Source organism: Argopecten irradians, chromosome 16 (genome assembly GCF_041381155.1).
Source record: "Argopecten irradians isolate NY chromosome 16, Ai_NY, whole genome shotgun sequence".
NCBI classification, from domain to species: domain Eukaryota; kingdom Metazoa; phylum Mollusca; class Bivalvia; order Pectinida; family Pectinidae; genus Argopecten; species Argopecten irradians.
Genome location: NC_091149.1, coordinates 19,762,032 through 19,780,466, shown reverse-complemented (window position 1 = coordinate 19,780,466; position 18,435 = coordinate 19,762,032). Strand labels below are relative to the sequence as shown.

The 18,435-nt window shown below is 34.5% G+C and overlaps 1 protein-coding gene across 1 annotated transcript; it reads left to right on the top strand.

Annotated features, from left to right (window-relative positions):
• Window positions 1–1,788: 1,788 nt before the first annotated feature.
• LOC138310517 (1-aminocyclopropane-1-carboxylate synthase-like protein 1) lies at window positions 1,789–16,522 on the top strand. Its single transcript, XM_069251772.1, is given in 8 exon segments — window positions 1,789–1,856; window positions 7,197–7,297; window positions 7,628–7,757; window positions 8,401–8,542; window positions 9,294–9,421; window positions 9,423–9,440; window positions 12,840–12,993; window positions 14,217–16,522. Coding segments are annotated over 8 exon segments (753 nt in total). The 5' UTR covers window positions 1,789–1,835; the 3' UTR covers window positions 14,276–16,522.
• Window positions 16,523–18,435: the final 1,913 nt, after the last annotated feature.

Here is an 18,435-nt window from a genome sequence, read left to right as displayed (position 1 = left end):
TACACCGTAGGTATGAGAAAAGGTAGTAATACAACACCGGTTAGGTGGTATGAAAAAAAAAAGTTGTATTACACCGGTAGGTATGAGAAAAAAGTATATATAACACCGGTAGGTATGAGAAAAGTAGTATTACACCCGGTATGGTATGAGAAAAAAGTAATATTACACCGGTAGGTATGAGAAAAGTAGTATTACACCGGTAGGTATAAGAAAAAAAGGTAATATTACACCGGTAGGTATGAGAAAAGTAGTATTACACCGGTAGGTATAAGAAAAAAGGTAATATTACACCCGGTAGGTATGAGAAAAGTAGTATTACACCGGTAGGTATAAGAAAAAAGGTAATATTACACCGGTAGGTATGAGAAAAGTAGTATTACACCGGTAGGTATAAGAAAAAAGGTAATATTACACCGGTAGGTATGAGAAAAGTAGTATTACACCGGTAGGTATGAGAAAAGTAGTATTACACCGGTAGGTATGAGAAAAAAGGTAATATTACACCGGTAGGTATGAGAAAAGTAGTATTACACCGGTAGGTATGAGAAAAAAGGTAATATTACACCGGTAGGTATGAGAAAAGTAGTATTACACCGGTAGGTATGAGAAAAAAAAGGTAATATTACACCGGTAGGTATGAGAAAAGTAGTATTACACCGGTAGGTATGAGAAAAAAGGTAATATTACACCGGTAGGTATAAGAAAAGTAGTATTACACCGGTAGGTATGAGAAAAAAGGTAATATTACACGGTAGGTATGAGAAAAGTAGTATTACACCGGTAGGTATAAGAAAAAAGGTAATATTACACCGGTAGGTATAAGAAAAGTAGTATTACACCGGTAGGTATGAGAAAAAAGGTAATATTACACCGGTAGGTATGAGAAAAGTAGTATTACACCGGTAGGTATGAGAAAAAAGGTAATATTACACCGGTAGGTATGAGAAAAGTAGTATTACACCGGTAGGTATAAGAAAAAAGGTAATATTACACCGGTAGGTATGAGAAAAGTAGTATTACACCGGTAGGTATAAGAAAAAAGGTAATATTACACCGGTAGGTATGAGAAAAGTAGTATTACACCGGTAGGTATGAGAAAAGCAGTATTACACCGGTAGGTATGATAAAAATTAGTATTACACCGGTAGGGATGAGAAAAAAGTAGTTTTACACCCCTAGGTATGAGAAAAAATAGTATTACACCCGTAGGTATGAGAAAAAGTAATATTTCACCGGTAGGTATGAGAAAAAAAGTAGTATTACACCGGTAGGTATGAGAAAAGTAGTATTACACCCGTAGGTATGAGAAAAAGTAGTATTACTCCCATAGATATGAGAAAAAGTAATTTTACACCGGTAGGTATGATAAAAAGTAGCATTACACCGGTAGGTATGAGAAAAGTAGTATTACACCCGTAGGTATGAGAAAAGTAGTATTACACCCGTAGGTATGAGAAAAAGTAGTATTACTCCCATAGATATGAGAAAAAGTAATTTTACACCCGTAGGTATGATAAAAAGTAATTTTACACCGGTAGGTATGATAAAAAAGTAGTATTACACCGGTAGGTATGAGAAAAGTAGTATTTACACCGGTAGGTATGAGAAAAGTAGTATTACACCGGTAGGTATGAGAAAAGTAGTATTACACCGGTAGGTATGAGAAAAAGCAAGTGTTACACCCCTAGGTATTAATTAAAAACTAGTTTTCAATCATAGGTATGATAAATTGTTTTTACACCTGTAGGTATGAGTAAATAACTAGTATAATATTTATGTCATGGTGGACTCAACTGATCCTTGTGGGATCCGAATGGATGTACTAGAAGTATATTATGAAAAAAGCAAAACAAGAGGTAAGACTTATAAAACAACTGCCATTTATAGTTTATAGTACGATATTCGATAGGTGTAATTTGCTCGCCTGATGTGCTAACAATGTAATAGCAGTGCGTTGTAAACATGAAACATCACTATAAGAATGACCCTATGAATTGTACATGTGTGACTGGATGACAATGCAAATGAAAGACAAACACAATTGTATTTAGTACTTTCGTTACGCCAAAAAATTACAATAAAAAAGTGTTTTTTTAAAATGTAGTAACAGCGCAATTATACATGCAACATTATATAAGAATGACCAATGCATCAACGTTGTCATTTTGTACATGTGGTGTGGGACTGAACTATTAATGGAAAGGGCAAAAAAATTAACATTTTAGAGTAATATGCGTACATCTAACTTTCAATGCAAATTTTCATATAAAACAACTGATATTAGATAATCAAATAATAGTTCTTTCTTTTTAAGGGTGGCTCGAATACCTGGTATGATTTTGGATAATCTCTAGATACATGCAAAGGAACGTTGTAGGTTCACGTTTTATGTGCAAGTAAACCGCGGCCTCTTCAGATACAATTCTGTATTTTAAGTTTTTATACAAGGGATCGGCAAAACCAGGTTGATATTACTTCAAGCAGAGAGGCATAAAACCAAAATGTCATTCTACTTATTGGGCCTATACTTAAGGTTAGCTCCATTCACTTTTGTGAAAACCCATGTCATTTTTTTCTAAAGGTCTTATTTTCTTGCATTTTTTCATGTAGATTTCAAATGCTAACTAATTTTTGTTATTTTCCAGGACCGTTTCTATACGTAATTATCATGTTTTGTCATATTTTCGCTCGTAAAAAAATCAATGAATAGGCCATACAGGATATGAAAACCTATGTCAATTTCACAATATTTGTATATGATATGCCCAAGATAATATGTTTTTCAAATATCATATAAAAACATGGGGTCCTCGATCAAAATTTCACAATTTTGTAAGCTTAAAGTTTGTAACTCACAACCCTACCCCCATTTCATCCAGTGCTAAGATGGTCATATTAGACTATTTTTTGAAAAATCATGCCGCAAAAAAACATTCCACATCAGTTCATATGTTTTTGTGATAGTATATATGGTTTATGTCTTTTTGGTTTTATGACTTTCTCCCAAATTGTGTGTTTAAAGGAAATCCGTATGCGATTTTTTTAGAATTCCGGAATTTCGGTCCGGCCGGGTCCCCTCTTTAATTTATAGCGACGAACGGCACTTCCGGTGTTTGAAAATCCATTCCCATTTACGACAGGGAACGCAAAAACCTCAGAGATAGCATATAATTTTCACTTCACTGCTTTTATTTGATTTATTTAATGATTTTAACATTCAACATTATATGTAAACAATTTTCACCTGTTGAAAAAAATATCCAAATATATATATATATAAATATATATATCGGAAACCATTCTGGAATTCAAAACAACCTCCGCAACTTTCGGTATAGCGTCATATGAATTGGCGCGGTTTTCAAAAAGTATGGACCTACCTTAAGCTCTTAGTCTATCATATCGTATTTAAGACCCGGTCATAATTGTGCAATTAGCCTATTGTAGTGTACTAAAAATAGTAGAAAGAAGGTTTCTTTTAGGCCTCGTGACCTAGCATATCACAACCTTCCTCTTGATGTAATTAAAAGATTTACACATAAAGTATCTCTTCGTAGTGGGGTCTTATGGATATGTGAGCTCAAGTAGCTAACGAAGCTACGTTATCTATTATGTATGTTTGCATATTACAGAGTTATCTGCCCTTACGGGCAGGTATTGATTGTGACGTCATGTGTTTGCGAGCGTCACATCATACTTTTCGGAGAAAACGAAGTGAATTGCGCTCACAAACTAATGACGTAAAAATCGATATCTACCCGCAAGGGAGCTAACTCTATAATATGCATAGACCAAATGCATAAGATTACGTTTATCACTACACTTAACTACGCAAAAACACGCATTAATCAAACATGGAATAGCGTATACCAGAATTCTGTGCACATTCAAAGTTTCTGATCCTGTTACGTAAAACCGCGCATTGCATTTGGGGTAGAGGTACGTCTGTATTCTCAGACACGTTTAGGTCTGTTACATTACGCTACGGTAGGTTGGGACACGCTATGATATGCTAGTATACGTTCTGCTTCGCTATTAACGCGAGTATGACCGGACGTAATCGTTAGGGAGTAAATAGTTTTGGAATATTCCTTTCAATTAAACCGTGTGCTGTGTGTTAATGTTAGTATATAATGCAGTTTCAAATTCAGATTCAAACTTTATTGACGTGACTATTGCATACGTGTATAATTATACTGACATCTAATGAAATACATGAAGCATTTTACATTTATAATGTATACATAACCATACACTTTAAATAGTTTACACCTTCATGCATCATATATACTTTTAAAGTATATTTAAGGTAGCTAGCTCCATACTTTTGTGAAAACCCATGTCATTTTTTTCTAACAGGTCTTATTTTCTTGCATTTTTCATGTAGATTTCAAATCTGTAAAGATAAAAGGGTGTTCTCGAACTACTTTTTGAGATATTTGAGCTTAAAATATACTATCCATGCAAATTTGCTGGCCAAAATAGAAAAATTCATAAAATTATGTTTTCTGTAATGATTAGGGTGAATGTAGTCTCGATCCTGTTGAATTTTTTGTCCGAAATTTCTAACGATAGAACAATATACAAAAATCTTGTATTTTTTTTCAAAAAAATGCTAACTAATTTTTTGTTATTTTCCAGGACCGTTTTTTTCTATACGTAATTATCATGTTTTTGTCATATTTTCGGCCCGTAAAAAAAAAAATCAATGAATAGGCCATACAGAAATTGAAAACCCATTGTCAATTTCACAATATTTGGTATATGATATGCCCAAGATAATAATTGTTTTTCAAATATCATATAAAAAACATCGGGCAGTCGTCCTCGATCAAAATTTCACTCAATTTTTGTAAGCTGAAGTTGTAACTCACAACCCCTACCCCCATTTCATCCAGTGCTAAGATGGTCATATTAGACTATTTTTTGAAAATCATGCCGCAAAAAAACATTCCACATCAGTTCATATGTTTTTGTGATAGTATATCTGGTTTATGTCTGTTTGTTTTTTTATGATTTTCTCCAAATTTTGTGTTTAAAGGAAATCCGTATGCGATTTTTTTAGAATTCCGGAATTTCGGTCCGGCCGGGTCCCCTCTTATCATTTATAGCGACGAACGGCACTTCCGGTGTTTGAAAATCCATTCCCATTTACGACAGGGAACGCAAAAACCTCAGAGATAGCATATAATTTTCACTTCACTGCTTTTATTTGATTTATTTAATGATTTTAAACATTCAACTTATATGTAAACAATTTTACACCTATTGAAAAAATATCCAAGTGGGATGTCGTGGCGTATCGCGAAACCATTCTGGAATTCAAAACAACCTCCGCAACTTCCGGTATAGCGTCATATGAATTGGCGCGGTTTTCAAAAGTATGGAACTACCTTTAAGCAATAAACTGTTACCAGATTGGACATACAGTTGATATGAAGCCCATCCGGAAGGAAGATAAATAGAATGGCGCCCGTTAGGGCGCCATGAATATTTATTTTTCGGACGGATGGGCTTCATATCAACTGTATGTCCAATCTGGTAACAGTTTATTACTTATATTTCCATTACCATTATTAAAATCCAACACTATACATGTATATCCTTTGAATTTTCCCGCTTGCGGTAGTGTTGACGTCACCAAGTTTAATAAACGGAACAGCCATATCATCAGCTTCTGAATATAGTTCAACACAAAACGGTTTGAAACAAGCGAACAAATGAAAATTATGCGATGATATTTTTGAAATACATGCTTTTTTGTAAACATAATAATACTATTAGATTTCATAGACCACACAACTTTGAAATCACTTTTTGAATTATTTGACCGTTATGTATAGGCGTAAGTATATATTGTATACACTATCCGTGACGCGGCGGAAACGTTAAATATTCATACGCTTGACCAGATTGGAGTTCATAGCGTGATATTGCCCATCTGGTTTGACATAGATCAAACGGGAAACTGAAAGTAGAATGGAAATATTAAGCAATAAACTGTTACCCAGATTGGACATACAGTTGATATGAAGCCCATCCGGAAGGAAGATAAATAGAATGGCGCCCCATAGGGCGCCATGAATATTTATCTTTCGGACGGATGGGCTTCATATCAACTGTATGTCCACAATCTGGTAACAGTTTATTACTTATATTTCCATTACAATCATTCGAATTCAAAACTATACACGTATATCCTTTAAATTTCCCGCTTGCGCTAGTGTTGACGTCACCAAGTTCAATAGATGGAACAGCCATAGCATCAGCTTCTGAATATAGTTCAACACAAAACGGTTTGAAACAAGCGAACAAATGAAAATTATGCGATGACGTTTTTAATACAAGTGATTTTGTCAACACGATAATACTGTTAGATATCATAGACTGCACAACTTTAAAACCACTTTTGAAATTATTTGACCGTTATGTATAGGCGTAAGTATATACATCGAATATATTATCAGTGACGCGGCGGAAACGTTAAATATGCATACGCTTGACCAGATTGGAGTTCATAGCCAGATATTGCCCATCTGGTTTAACATAGATTAAACGGGAAACTGAAAGTAGAATGGAAATATAATATGGTGACGTAGATAGAACCTTAAATAATGCTCAGACAAAGGCAGGACATAATTTATAACATTTTGAAAAGAAAATTGTTTCTTTCAGCAAAGCAATTGGTTATAGAACATCAAATAAGTCTTTCGAGATATATTGACATTTTTTTCGGTAAAGGGTATCAATATATTTCAGGAAAAGTGAAAGTAATATTGAAAATCCTGCAAAACTTGTATATGTTGTGTCAAAGGAATATAAATGGTTTTGCATATATCAATTATAGACCTTTGTTGAGGTCCATTATTTTTTTTATATTAGTTATGTCGTTTCTTTACAAATGTCAAAACAATCTTTATCTTTAATGTGTATATTATTCACAAGAAAAAAAATTAGTCAAAGAACGTCTCCCTGAAGAATTCAATGTTTGGGTAATGAAGTTTTGCAAAGGACTATTAACTCGGTGTTTCTAAAAATGGAAACACCGAATTAATATGCTATATATTGCACGACACGTGACCATGTATTAGCCAATGAAAATTATGGAAAATCAGAGCACATCTAATATACGAAATTATTAAGTAAAGACTTATACACTTACCCACACATGTGTCTACGAATCTGAAACTTTACAGGGTCTGACAGTCCGTGGGTTGCTAATCACCAGTCCTAATAACCCCACGGGAAAGGTTTACACACCAAAGGAATTGACACAGATGATGGAATTCTGCAAACGGTAAAATGGTCTTTGCATCTTATATATTCCTTGTCTGCATATGATAGAGTTACTCCCCTTCCTTGCAGGTGGGATCCATTGTGACTTCACTATTTTGTGAGCGAAATTCACGTCGTTTTATCTGAAAATACGATAATAAGCTGGTGAACACATACAAATTACAATCAATTTCTACCCGCAAGGGCAGATAACTTTGTAATATGCAAATAAAGGCAATCCCAAAGGACAATCTATGAAAAATATCTAAAACACAGAACAATATATTTATGCCATACTTTGCTTCATGGTTATGTAACAGAATTAGCCTCACTGAATTGCCATTTTATACAGAAGGAAACTGCACGTTGTATTTGATGAAATATACGCCTTGTCGTCACAAGGACAGAAGTGTTTCACTAGTGTCCTGTCTCTGGACATTCCGGATCCTGGAAGAACTCATTTCATGTGGGGAATCAGTAAGGTAATTCAGTATTTACCTAAACCTACTTCATGTACGTGGGGAACAACAAAAACAATAACTAAATTGTAAACATAGTATTGATGATTATCGGCGACCTGAGTCCTCTACTTGATGCTTCACATAAATCATAACATTACACCAAAATAGCATGCATATTTACAGATTAATTAACGAGTAATAAGGATACCGTCATGCCAAGAACAAGATAGTGATAACGCCACCTAGAAAATATTTCAATTTATGTAGGAGTTGTTCCTCTTGACTACGCTAAACAAGAGTTAATTTTACATGTGATATTCATAACGTGGGAATTGGCACCCAACGAACTTATTCCAAGTTTACAATGTACCGTGTTATAAATATGTAATACACCAGAGAAGTTTCCAGAATTGCTGTCCGTATTCTGTTCATAACCTATATATTAGTTGTAAAACGCTGTTTTCCGGTGGATAAACATGTGGCTTTTAAGTAAGCAGTTTCTTTCATTATGCACCACGTTTTTTCAACAGTAAAACATGCATCACAATTCAATAAGGCTTATAGAAGGTATACAAATAAATCTAAAACTTGTTATTATTTATGTAATCATCATAGTAAAAGTAAATTAATAATTACGTTTTTTAAATGTATGAGTTTCTTTCAGGATTTTGGTTTATCCGGATTTCGATGTGGTGTTATATATTCCCATGACCTCAGTGTTATAGCTCAACTACAAAAGATTTCCATATTTTCTTCTATACCAGCACCAACACAATTCCTTGTAAACGACATTCTCTCCGATACAGGTAAAACCGTCCTCTATGTTCCAGGGGTTGCTATCACTTGTTATATATACGCTCTTGTATTATGTCAAAGCAAAACTGAAGGCTCTGTTTACATCAATAGATCAGCAGGTAGTTTGGTTGGTCATTTGATGTACATCAAAAGAATCGAATAATCTTACACTGTAGTCGATTTGTATGTCACTATCTCTGTAATCTTCACTGAAAGTTCTTCGGGCCTGTGATTGGTCAGTTTTTTTTTCTCCTGAACTGTCTTCGTTATAACTATGACATATCCCAGAGTTGGATGTAACGCCTAAATATATATCTAGAATATATAACGATCTTTGAGTTAAAGTCATCAGCTACAATGCACCTGCTGTGACTATCCCTGTATCCCCGATTCTCTATGGGTTACTATCCCTGTCAGTATATCCACCCTTGGAATATGTCATAGCAAAACTGAAGTCAGTTCAGGAGATATTAAAACTGACCAATCACATGTCTGTAGAGACATCATTTGAAGTTTACAGAGAGTGACTCCAAAAACTTCAAAACCATAAGTCAACCACACTGTGACAGTTTTCAATTCTTGTGGTGGACATCAACAGAACAAAATTTCTGTCTCATTTCTTTTCCCACAAAGAGCCTTCAGTTTTGCTATGCCAAATTCCAGGCGTTATTATCACGATGGTATCAGGAGTACCGACAATGGTCTAGTTATAACTGTGGTTTCAGACTTAGGGCTTAGTTTTTAAATCTATTTTTATTTCAGATTGGCTAGACAACATGTATTTCCCGACTTATTACGACAGAGCAAGAAAGTCTTTCCTACTGGTGAAAGATGTTTTGGATAAATTTCATATCACAACCGCCTACGATTGTAAACATGTTATTTTTTATATGGATGGATTTGTCACAGGTAGTCAATTCAATTCTGTATTTCTTTGAACCTTACGGTTCATCAGTAAAAAAACACTTGCATGATTATGTACAATGCAAATTATAACAAAACTTAATGTAAAACAAGATAGATATTTAGCACACAGGTACACATACAGGTATACATACATACACATACGGATAAACATACAGATACATATACAGATACACATACAGATACACACACATACAGGTACACACAAATATACACATACAGATACAAATACAAGTATACATACAGATACACATGCAGGTGTACATTCAGATATACATATAGGTGCACCTACATGTACATATACAGATACACATACAGATACTCATACCGATAAAACATATAAAGAAACAGATACACATACATGTACACATACAGATACACATACATATACACATACAGATAAACATATAGATACACGTTCAGATACACATATACATATAGGTACACATACAGATACACAAACAGATACAAATACAGATACACATACAGGTACACATACAGGTACACACACAGATACACATACAGATAAACATACAGGTACACATACACATACAGATACACCTACAGATACAAATACAGATACACATACAGGTTCACATTCAGGTACACACACAGATACACATACAGATAAACATACAGGTTCACATTCAGACACACATATACATATAGGTACACATAAAGATACACATACAGATACACATACAGATACAAATACAGATAATACAGATACGCATACAGATACACATACAGGTACGCATACAGATACACATACAGATTGACATACAGGTACACATACACATACAGATAATACAGATACATATACAGATACACATACCTATACACTTACAGAGTGATACACATACAGATTCACATGCAGATGGTACCGATACACATACAGATACACATACCGATACACATACAGATACACAATACACATACAGATAATACATGTACACAAACAGACACACATACAGAGTGATACACATACACATACAGATACAGATAAAACAGATGCACATACAGGTACACATACAGATACACATACAGGAACACATACAGATACACATACAGGTACACATACAGATACACATACAGGTACATATCCAGATATACATTCAGATACACATATACATGTAGATAAACATACAGGAACACATAGAGATACAAATAAAGATACACATAGATACGCATACAGGTACACATACATGTACACATTCAGATACACATATAGGAACACATAGAGATACAAATACAGACACACATGCAGGTGTACATTCAGATATACATATAGGTGCACCTACATGTACATATACAGATACACATACAGATACCCATACCGTTTAAACATAAAAAGAAACAGATACACATACATGTACACATACAGATACATATACATATACACATACAGATAAACATACAGGTACACGTTCAGATACACATATACATATAGGTACACATACAGATACACAAACAGATACAAATACAGATACACATACAGGTACACATACAGGTACACACACAGATACACATACAGATAAACATACAGGTACACATACACATACAGATACACCTACAGATACACATACCGATACACTTACAGAGTGATATACATACAGATTCACATGCAGATGGTACCGATACACATACAGATACACAACAGATACACAATACACATACAGATAATACAGGTACACAAACAGACACACATACAGAGTGATACACATACACATACACATACAGATAATACAGATACACATACAGGTACACATACAGATACACATACAGGTACACATACAGATACACATACAGGTACACATACAGATACACATACAGGTACATATCAAGATATACATTCAGATACACATATAGATACACATACAGAACACATAGAGATACAAATAAAGATACACATACAGATACGCATATAGGTACATATACATGTACACATTCAGATACACATATAGGAACATATAGAGATACAAATACAGACACACATACAGATACGCATACAGGTACACACACAGGTACTCATTCAGATACACATACAGATACACATACAGGTACACATACATATAAACATACAGAGATACCCAACACCTATACGGCTGCTACGCTAGTGTAGAGGGTGCTTGTATTTTTGTTTCAAACGGTATTTATTCTTTTTATCAAGACCTTAAATTTTCCTTAATCAGATGATTTCCAGAAGTTGAATCAATTTGGCTACCATGCTAGGTGCATTATGATAATATCCAGTTTTATAAAGCGGTTTCTAATATCTTAATGATTACTGCATTTAAAAATGGTACTCGTCTTCAATATCATCATTATCACAATATACATATGTATACATTTTCTTAAAGTTTCTAAATTTAATTTATGAGACGATAATCTAAGTTTAACAATTTCATTGATGTGTTGTAGAGGAATATATGTATCTTTAAAAATACTGTTTTAAAAATATGCACCTCAAACATATTTGTATTAAGAACACTATAGGTGACGAATTGATAAATTCTAAACAATATTGTTCAAAATTACCAATCATTAGAATTTTAATTATTTCCAGTACTCTATTTTCATTAAATGAGTCAATATGAACAGCATTCCATAAATACCCTAGCCCTAACCTAAATAAGTCACTCCTTATATTATAAAACCAATCCCCCGCTCTCTATCATAAACGTGTAACATTAAAACACAAATGTCTTCAGGCTTGATTTTCATCCGGTTTACATGTAGAGGAAGTGTACCAAGTTCGTGATATACCATACTGTTAAGACTACTTTTCTTAATACCTAAAATTATCTTACAAATTCAATAGTACGTGTTTATAATACGCGTGAGAGTCGAGACATGGTAACATATAACTTCAAGTCTAGATCTGTATATGAATCTATTACGATATATTTTATAACTGATTCAGATTATGTAATGGAATAGACATTTTAGCAAATCTCAATAGTAATAACTTAAAAATGCATTAACAATCTAATAAAACGCCGGTAAACAGAAAAATGAGTATGTTTAGATTAGTTTTATAAAAATAAGATTAGTTATTATATGTCTGAGTATTACTCTAACAGTCTAAAGTGAAAGTGAAAGTGAAATGAAGAGCATCTCCTTAATAAGACCATTTTAGGGCTCTCAAATGGTCCTTTATAACACAATTTGACCTAAGTATAAACACTATTTGGCAATACAGATCTCCAATGATCCTTTGGGTGATCTTTATAGACAGGTTTGCATGCACATCGTTTTTTTAATTGTTTCGTTTAACTAAGATTGATTCGTAAAAAACAAAACAGTAAACATAAAAGACCTATCCTATATATGCTAAATCAAATGTTAGATTATTGTTAAATTAAATGTGTTGGAATGGATCAGTTTTTGAAGGAAAAAACCAAAGAGAACGAAATCGAGCTGTTCGACAAGTTTATGGAGGCGGGTGTTTATATTTGTCCTGGTACAATATTGCTATCCAATACTCCGGGATGGTTCCGACTGACTTACACGTTGTCACAGGTGGACTTGGAAGAGGGTAAGTAGCACAATTATATAGTGGCATATTTCTGCCGTCGAGTATTTTGCCAGGATAACTATGTCAACCAGTCGAGTTAAAACATGACAAGTTATTGTATTTATGTCGACAAATTTAGCATTTAACGATATCGACATAAGCATCTTGGAGAGTTATTATCATGGCCGGCTTTCATGGACCTCGTCGTAATAAGCTAAGTCGACTTTTTTCAAGATATAAATCTATATTCCGACATAATTATCTCAACGAATCGTGTAAATGACTTGACCTGTCAACATAATCATCTCAACAAATTACTTTATAACTCGACTAGTCGACATACGTACCTTGGCAAAGTCGAGTTACTGTATTGCGACCTTATATAACACGATCGCAGAATTATGCCACCACACCATACTATTTACAAATCATAATGTAAACCTCCTTATCACAACAGTCACATTTCAACTTGTCCGGAAAGTCAGCTGTCTTTCAAAACGATCGGACGGGCACCGCACGTTCGTTGCATTTCATATTGTAAATGCTACGAGCATGAGACGTGACTACATTGTGAATACTGTCTGGCGATCGGTCAGTGACAGTTTGAAAACTACTATACTGTCCGCAACGAGTTTTATACACGAACCATTTTTGTACGCGATAACTGCTGGTTTCCAGTAATATATTGGTTTTATAACAAACGGTATTTTAACAGGTTTTCTGCTGCATAATGGAATGCTTTTCCCTGTAACAAAATGTGTAATTTTTCAGCGTTTCCTGTTAAAATTCAAATCACATTAACTTCAATAAAATGTAAAGATAAAAACCAAGTTAAGTATAACCTCACACTTAAATTGCTAATAGTTTTTATAACGGTGAACATTTAAAAGATTTACAGCAAAAATGAACTTGGTATAGCTAAAATGTCGTTGCACAGACAATTAATGTGAACCTATTGAAGTAAAAAGGGTGATATTTCACCTCTCTACAAAGTGTAAGAAATTCATCTTTTTTTTTTCAAAATGGCCTCCAAATTAGTAATTTCTTAACATCAACGTATAAAAAATCCTGCAAATAATAGGAGTCCAATAATGTTACATATTTTCTATATGGCATTTTGCTGCAAATAGAGACAATTAATTTTTGAAAATCACAAAAACGTTTTGATCAATGTTTAAACGAGACTTCAACGAGACTGAATCCTCACCATAATATATCCTTAAGGAATTGTTTCTTTTTTTCAGGACTTCGCCGGTTCAGAAGTGTCTTAATGAAAACACGAAAAGATCTAGGAGTTCAATAACATTCTATTTACTGTGACAGACTTTCAAAAATAGAATACCAAATCAGAAATAGAGTCACCGACTTTGAAAATGCAAAAATTGAACGTTTTTAAGGAAGTTAGGTGTCATTTTCATTTTCATCAACATCATATCGAATGTAAATAAAATAAATACACGTCCATTCCATGGCTAGTTTAACACAGTTGTCTCAAACACGATTTCTGTCATGCTAATGTATCCCAGGGCTAAAACAATGTACGATGGAGTCACCATTGTGAACATGCCTTACAAGTTTGTTAGGTTTATCATATGTACGTCACATCGACAGTCAGGGTCATTCAAGGACGGCCTCTTCTTGATGTCGTGTCTTGCTTGTGTGAAGTGCGAGGTGCGTGTTCTGGGAGACGGCAGTATAATCGTGTTGTGTCTTCTCGAATGCCACCAAATATACCAAGCAACACACCCCGTCCAGAAGTTCCAGAACTACCACTTTTATAGACTATTGTGTGTCTCGGCCAGGGGACAGAGCCCAGAGCCTGCCTCACAGGGGCGAGCGCTCAACTGAAGGCCAAAAGTAAGCTGGTGTCAAGAGACACGTTAGGAAGACGAAAGTAAGTTAGGAAGAAAGAAAAGATAAGGTCCTAAATTTAGTCGCCTTTTACATGCAATGGGGTAGCAGGTGCAAATTTTACGCTTTACCTGCAGTGCTATTTTGGTCTGACAATGAACTTACCAGCGTGTCCATAGACCCTTTCAGATGCATTAGGGGTCTAGATCAAAAGTCGATAAGCATCATACTGTATGGTAATTTATTGTACCGAACAAAATTAAAGTAAATCCATAAAATTGTTGTATTCAACATCAACAAGTTATTTAAATCTCTGGTAAAAGAACTTATTAAGATATTTCTCGGCAACGTTGCTAAATATGTCTGATTGCAGACAATAAGATATCAACATCATGCCCTGATTCCTTAATTTGTTTTTTGTTGTTGTTTGTAGCATCTCTGTCATAAATAATTAGCAACAACGTCGCCATTGTTGGTTAACGACGTCCACTTCCCGTCATGTGCAGAGCTTCAAAGGGATTATTTATCTGGGGTTATTTCGTTCAGGAGTGATGTTCCTGGGGTTATTTCTCTCAGGGGTTATGTCCCTTGGATTATTTCCATCAAGGGTTATGCCCCTGGGGTTATGTCCCTGGGGTTATTTCCCTCAGGAGTTATGTCCTTGGGGTTATTCCCATCTCCTTCAAATTACGATGAAATATCTTATTCAATATCTTATAATGAAGTCTTATCAAATCAGAATATTCTAAATGAAAGTGAGTTATAATGATGTTGTTTATCATACGTTATGGTTAAAGATATTATTATGACTTACATGCGATATACAAAACAAAATGCTCTCCTACCTACAGATATACATTAACTACTGGTTTATGCCATGCAAAACACTTTTACCATCTGAGGTGACATTGCTTTGCAGTCGCAGTTAAGATTAACGGAAAACAAATCAAAATGACGAAATTTCGTATAACAAAGGTCGAAATAGGATACATCTTTTCATAATTCGGATAAGAAGGATGGGATACCTTCAGATGAAATGTTGATACGATGAACAACGGGCTAAACAATGAATGTACACTGGTTCATTTCCGCCAAAAAAGGGAAAAAATGTCCATCAACTGTAAAAACTATGTCCTTATTTACTTGGATATCGATGGTAATCTGTTGGTAGAATACATGTATATCCAAATGGGATAAAAAAAAATCAATGTCACGTACTATATATCGCTTTTCAGAGGGTTTCGTAGATAATCTTAAACTCAAACGTAGGGGATATTTAGTAAGAGATATGTGTTCAACTTACGAGTGTTGACATTTCAATTTATTTTGGCAATTACAGAACGTCATTTATCTAATTACTATGTATGTTTCACAATGTAAAAATCACGTGATAAACTCCATAGCAGTTGATTATCGTATATCGTATTCTTGATTCCTTTCGGCTTCCAAGTTCGGATTATTTAAAAAAAACTTAACTGCAATGGGAAGATGTTATTTATCTGAAGTACAAACAACAAAACATTGATTCAGTATATGGGAACTATATTTCAAATGGCGGAAAGATATTATGATGTGATATATGACGGTTACTTTCCCTCAATGTGACGATACACAAATAATCACCACGGTATAAATATAGAGTTCAAGTTATGGGATAAACAAGATCCCCAACGAGTTACTGTTTATGCCATGTTTATTAAACTTAGTTAATATTTTTCAAATTTTGAAATGACGTGTACACTCGCTAAAGCTCGTATCTTTTTCAAAATATGAACATTAACTAACTCGAGTTTTATAAACACGATTATTGAGGAACCTCTTTTGTTACAACACCTAATGTATTATGACAACACGATGTTTTGTCTGTGGAGTATGGATGCAGTTAAATCTATTTAAATGATAAGGATGTATCACTTATGGTAGATAGATGCTTCTATCAATAACTGATTACTTACAAGTGTACGAGGTCAAGTAATCGATGTATTGGAACACATGTTTCTGCTACAGGGCGCAGCCATTATTGTTTTCACAGCTGCAGAGCTAGCCGATACCTTAGTTTCGTATTTTATAATATTAGTGCTTCCGTTTGTCGCAGTAGATATTTTGAGCATGTGATGTAAAAACAAGTGAGTTATTAGAGTTATATTACGTGTATTAATGTTTATAGTAGATAAACAATTTTTGTATGATTGATGATGTTGGTTAGAGATTATCCAGCGAGTGATCGAACCATTTCCAGCGAATCCAGGATCGCTTCACGTGCTAATGTTCCATATATGACGTAATCTTAACCTGTTAGTCTGCGTCTGTCTGTGTCCGAGGTCGGTTGTTTTTGTTGTTGTTAGTGTGTAGCGATGGACAGAGAGGGGATTTCCTCAGTTTCTGAGCTTGTAATGTTTGTGTATCATGTTATCATGATTTATATATTGATGTGAAGTCTAGATTATAATGATGAAGTTAATAGATAGTTGGAATAGAATCTTGAGCGTGTTTGGAGATATTGAAATATTGCTGATATTGTGAACCTTTATTTTATGTGTTTTATTAATAAATATCTAAGTTTGTACCTGTATTTTGGAATTCTGTTTGTTTCTTAGAGGATTTTAGAACTATTCAGGTGAATCTATGGTGTAACTAAGTCGTCAATGGTTAGGGTAGTTAGGCAAGAGTCTTCCACCCCTCAAATATTTATGTGGCGGTAGCCACGCTACCACTGGTTATTTTCAAGTCGGTTCAGGATAAAGAGTCCTGACCACTTGACCGTCACAGTATGTTACACATCAATGCATGCCAAAATATATAACAACCAATGCTTAAATAGTCAACGTAAGAAACCGTATACACGTTCAATATGTAAAGAAACAACGGCGGAAACGAAGACGGGGATTGTTTCCGGAAATCAAGTATTTCCATAGAAATATTGCTGTTACATTCGTTTGACTGAATTATATCTAACGAAGACACTTCATTGTACACGTGCAGCAGGAGATAATTGAACTTACTTACTCGGGACATTTTACGGGAACCAGTAATTGAGATAAAGGTGACATGTAAACTGTGAAATGTTTTGGGAGCTGTTGATTCAGTGAGGTGAGAATATCCCTTCAACTACAGTATCGTTAAGATTTGCATAACAATACAAACTGTAGTTCCATATTGTGCAGAACATTAAAACTCTAACTTGTGCTGTAGCATTTTAAGCGGGGAAGTTTAATATTTCATTTCATTAAGGTTTTTCCGTGCCAAACATGGAATTTTTTATCATATTTATGATCGTTTCCGGATGTTCTGCCATCTCTTTGGAATTTAGACACGCCACTGAACTGTTACCGTGGAGAGAAGCGTACGAGTCGGGTTTGTGTACTACGTCACATTATTTCGCGGGTTATGTTGCACATGCAAGTCTGCAAGTTGACATTGCTTCAACACTTGACGGTATAACGGAGGCTTGGGTCGGATTATACGGATTATCAACAAAGTTCATGAAATTTGATGGCTGCTATATGTATGAAGATAGCATTTTAAACAACGATACTGTCCCCAAAGCTTCATTTTCAGAGGGGGAAGACTTGGTTGGTTCATGCTTTTTATTTTGCAATGAGTCCATATTTG